General features: G+C 44.1%; 1 protein-coding gene across 1 annotated transcript; it reads right to left on the minus strand.

The window, feature by feature from the left end:
* Positions 1–3,553, minus strand: LOC138029057 (uncharacterized). The gene has a single exon (XM_068876735.1). It carries the CDS (start codon positions 3,503–3,505, stop codon positions 2,072–2,074), a length of 1,434 nt encoding a protein of 477 aa, XP_068732836.1. The 5' UTR covers positions 3,506–3,553; the 3' UTR covers positions 1–2,071.
* Between the last annotated feature and the right edge of the window lie 525 nt (positions 3,554–4,078).

Here is a 4,078-nt window from a genome sequence, read left to right on the forward strand (position 1 = left end):
ATGGTAACCCTAGCACTAGGGTTACCCGGCTCCCTCCTTGTAAACAGGGCCTTAAGGCTTGCTATGTTTTTCAAATCGAAGAAACACTGAGTACGAACGATCGGTTCGCAACACAACAACATTAAATCAATTTTTAGAAACGGTCATCGCTAAAAGCAGCCTGAAAATTTCAAGCTTAAACGTAATGGATTTTTTTCAAGCTTTCTTTTTGCTACTATTCTGGTTGCGTTCATTGCGCTTGAAGGTATAACTCCCATGTTCTCGTGCAGTTCAAATACACTCGCAGTACTACTAAATATTTGTATTCGTATTTATATATTTCCACGGCGCTTTCAATTTTACTAGTAGATGCCCCGGCAAAGCGTTCACATTTTGACTCGCGAGAGTGCAAATGCATAACCCACTGAGGAAACAAAATTAATTGGGGAGCTTAAGCAACGACAACGGCGACGGCAACGAGAACGTCACAAATTTGCATATTTAGTGGACAAAAACAATAGCTTTGCACGCCCTGCACGTGCGTTTTCCACTTTTGTCCATTTCTTTGCCGTCGTCAGCAAAACTACAACGTGAAATAGCCAAGTTTATGGTTTTATGAACAACGTCAGCACTTGAGGATAAATTTTCATTTTCTCCCCTAAATTAAGCGCCGTTCTGACCAGTGTCATTTTTGAGGAACTACCGCAGCCTTGTCATATTAAAAAGGTTGAAATAGTCACGAAGCGATTAAAACAACGCGGATTTATATTTTGAGATGACGTTCTCGTTGCCGTCGCCGCTGTCGTTGCTTAAGCTCCCTAATGTTTCTGAGGAATATTTTGAAGCGGCTCCGTGTCTTTCATGATTCATCCAAAGGAGATCTAGAAGTTGACGTATTGACCAGGGGCACTCAACGTCAATTTTCGTAAAATATCTGTTCGGAAGACGATTTGAGATCTAGAATTTTCGGAACATTTGCTGTAAAATTCCTTGCTTGCCTGCCTGTCCTAGGATTTTCGAACTTCTAAAACATGGTACAATTGCCCATTTTTAACGAATTTTTTCCCTAAAAGGGTCACTAAGCATTTTCGGGAGCCTTTTTTCTGGCTGAAATTTTCGAAAAGGTAAGTTTTGATCCCTATAATTTTCGGATCACTAGACTTTAAGCTAGGAAATCCGAACAGATGAAAAACTTTTAGGGGACAATAATATGCCTATATCTACCGTTTAAATACTAAAATACGTTTAACAATGGTATGTTTAAGTGGTTTTGAAATATATTCTCGTTGGGGTGCCCGATATTGACGCTCCCAGGGGAGATCTACACAGCGCTGATTGGTTCCTAAGTAACCCGCAAGTGATTAAGGAATGTGTGGCTCGTTTCAACAGACGCTCGTGAGAGAGAAACGCGTGACGAATTCCTAAGAGAGTCTGCTGAGGAGGCTAGCTAGACGACGGCCCACTCAAAGAAACTTACGGTTGCTCGCAGTGGTTTCTCTCTCGGCAAGCGAAGGAGAAACTAACTAGTACTGCTCGCAAAGTACTTCGCGCACCGGTGGATCAGTTGGTTGAGCACCGGGCTGCCATGCGGGAGGTCGTGAGTTCGACTCCAGCCGGACCAACACTCAGGGTATTGAAATAACTGAGAAGAAAGTGCTGCCTTTGTAATTACATCTGCAAATGGTTAGACTTTCAAGTCTCCTCGGATAAGGACGATAAGCCGGAGGTCCCGTCTCACAAATAACTTCCATGTTCATTAGTTCCCTGTGAGACGTTAAAGAACCCACACACTATTCGAGAAGAGTAGGGGATGAAGTTCCCGGTGTTGTGGCTGTCCTCTGTGTGTATACGGGTGGGTGGGTATAGCAGGTCCACATCAGCTGAATAGCTGCCAAAACTTCAACCTGCTCAAACAAATAACAAACAAACAAACAAACAAACAAGAGCGGCGGAGATCTAACCCGAAGGTCGTGGGTTGTGTGGGCCCATTTCCATCAGTAGGGCTAACGCTCACATGGTTCATATAGGATTGAAATCTAGCACTTTACATTACACTCTATTCAGTTAACTCTGTTTAAAACAAACGAATTGACTAGCCCCAGCGTACCCAGGGTGCGTCGGAATCGGGACAAGTGGGATTACTTGGATAAGGTTTATCAATTCTAAATCTATTCTCCCTATCATCGCTGTACCATTGGGCAAATGCCTCATTCATTGTAACGTTATCTACTTGAATCTTAGTCCACAAGTCCTTCATAGCAGTCTGCGTATGAGTAAAACAAGCGTCTCCAAACAGCCCTGTTCGGTTCGAGCTAAGAACAGCGCGCAATCCACGCAAAGTTTTCTTTCTGAATTCCATAATGCGAGACAACTCTGTAGCGTTGCATGTCTTTGGTTCTAAGATGCAAGGAACGTTATGGAAATATGCAATCTGCCACGAGTCGTATAAGGGGTTAACTACATAGATAGCTGACTCGACAAATGGGATGGAGTATTCGGGAAAGAAGCAACGCCATTTCTCATCATGCCTTTGCGCGCGTATACAGGCGCGATTCAAACTCGTGGATGAGTTGTGCAAATGATGCACTTGGCGAAAGACAGATTGGGCAACCCTGCTGCCATTCCAAGAGGGCGAGTCGAGAAAGAAGCCCGCGTCTGAAAGAACCCGAAAAGACGCCTTTGTAACGCGACGAAAACGTTTTCTGATGTAATCGGCGTGTATGAGGGCGGAGAGACCTCCGGACGATCGGCCGCCTAAGATGATTTCGGAAGCGTTATGTATTCCTCTTCGAATCAAATCGTCCACTACCGCGTCAAGTATGCACCGACCTCGGAAATACAGAAGTTTTCCTTTAACTTTCAGAGGCCTACGGCGGTATCCAGTGAAGGAACCACCATCGCAATAACAAACCAAAGCAGAATTCCAGTTGTGGAAGCCAGGATTATAACGTGCTTGACTGGAGAGAACACCCTCAAGACGAAGAAACGGTGTTAGGCTTTTTGACGAACCCTTGTCTGTGCTAGAGCGCTCATGACACGAGTCACGATCATGGCACCATGCACCCCCCTCGAAAAATATAAACCATTTTGATTTTCCTTTGCCTTTACCATAGCGCAAGTAAATTCCAGGGGGAGAGCCGTCTAAACAAACGGCGCCGTTGTGGGGATCAGCTGCTAACAGATGCAGCTGATGAAGCCCTTCGGAGCTTTCCTCGTCGTGGATGAGTATTGAACGTGACGAGGTATTTTTTAAAATGTATCGTTCTAGGGCCGACATGATGTCCTCTTTGATGCCATTCGGGCTCAATTTGTTGGCTTTTGATCTGGTTTTAGCAAGCAGTTTTTCACCTGTTGATGGCAATTTGCTGGTGTCGCGAGAATCGCCAAGGACGTCTCGAAAGTCCCAAGCGGCGAATCGACGATAGTGCCAGCTTGAAGGAGAGAAAGATACATTGTGAGATAATGAATAGCAATTGACCTTGACAAAGAAAAGGATGAAAACGACGATATAAAGGAAGCCCTTCATCACCAACGGCTTGACAGCGCACCACTCATTAATTACAGAGGAACAAGAGACAGAACCACTTGCACAATAAAGAAGATTTATGTTTACAAACATTGGTGTCAAATTTCTTTTGATATTCAAATTTGCCAACCACCGAACGAAAGAACCCTTTGTTTCGGCATCCAATAAGGCTCTGGCTCTGGCTCCTAAACATTCATAAAAGCTAACCTAAAGCCTAAAAACTTTTGTTTAGGCTTAATTAGGCCTGAGGTTAGCTTTTATTGGTGAAACAATGCAACCCGCGACCTGCGACCTGCAAATTAGACCCGCCGCGCTTTCAAGGATCGTGATGATCCTGAATACACATTCGTGACGTAGTGTAGCTTGTTCGCCGAACGAGCCAATAGAGCGTGAAATTTCACTTAGCAACAAAGCAACTCTAAGCCAATCAGAACTCATTCGAAAGTTCTTCATTTGTTAAAACGCGTGCAAGCGCTGCTTTAGTTTGCTTTTTGAAAGCGAAACAAACTCGCCTTCACTTCACTTTTCAACGCTGTAGTTTAAAAAGAATAATTATAGCTAAGGATCTTGATC

This window comes from Montipora capricornis, chromosome 13 (genome assembly GCF_036669925.1).
Source record: "Montipora capricornis isolate CH-2021 chromosome 13, ASM3666992v2, whole genome shotgun sequence".
NCBI lineage: Eukaryota > Metazoa > Cnidaria > Anthozoa > Scleractinia > Acroporidae > Montipora > Montipora capricornis.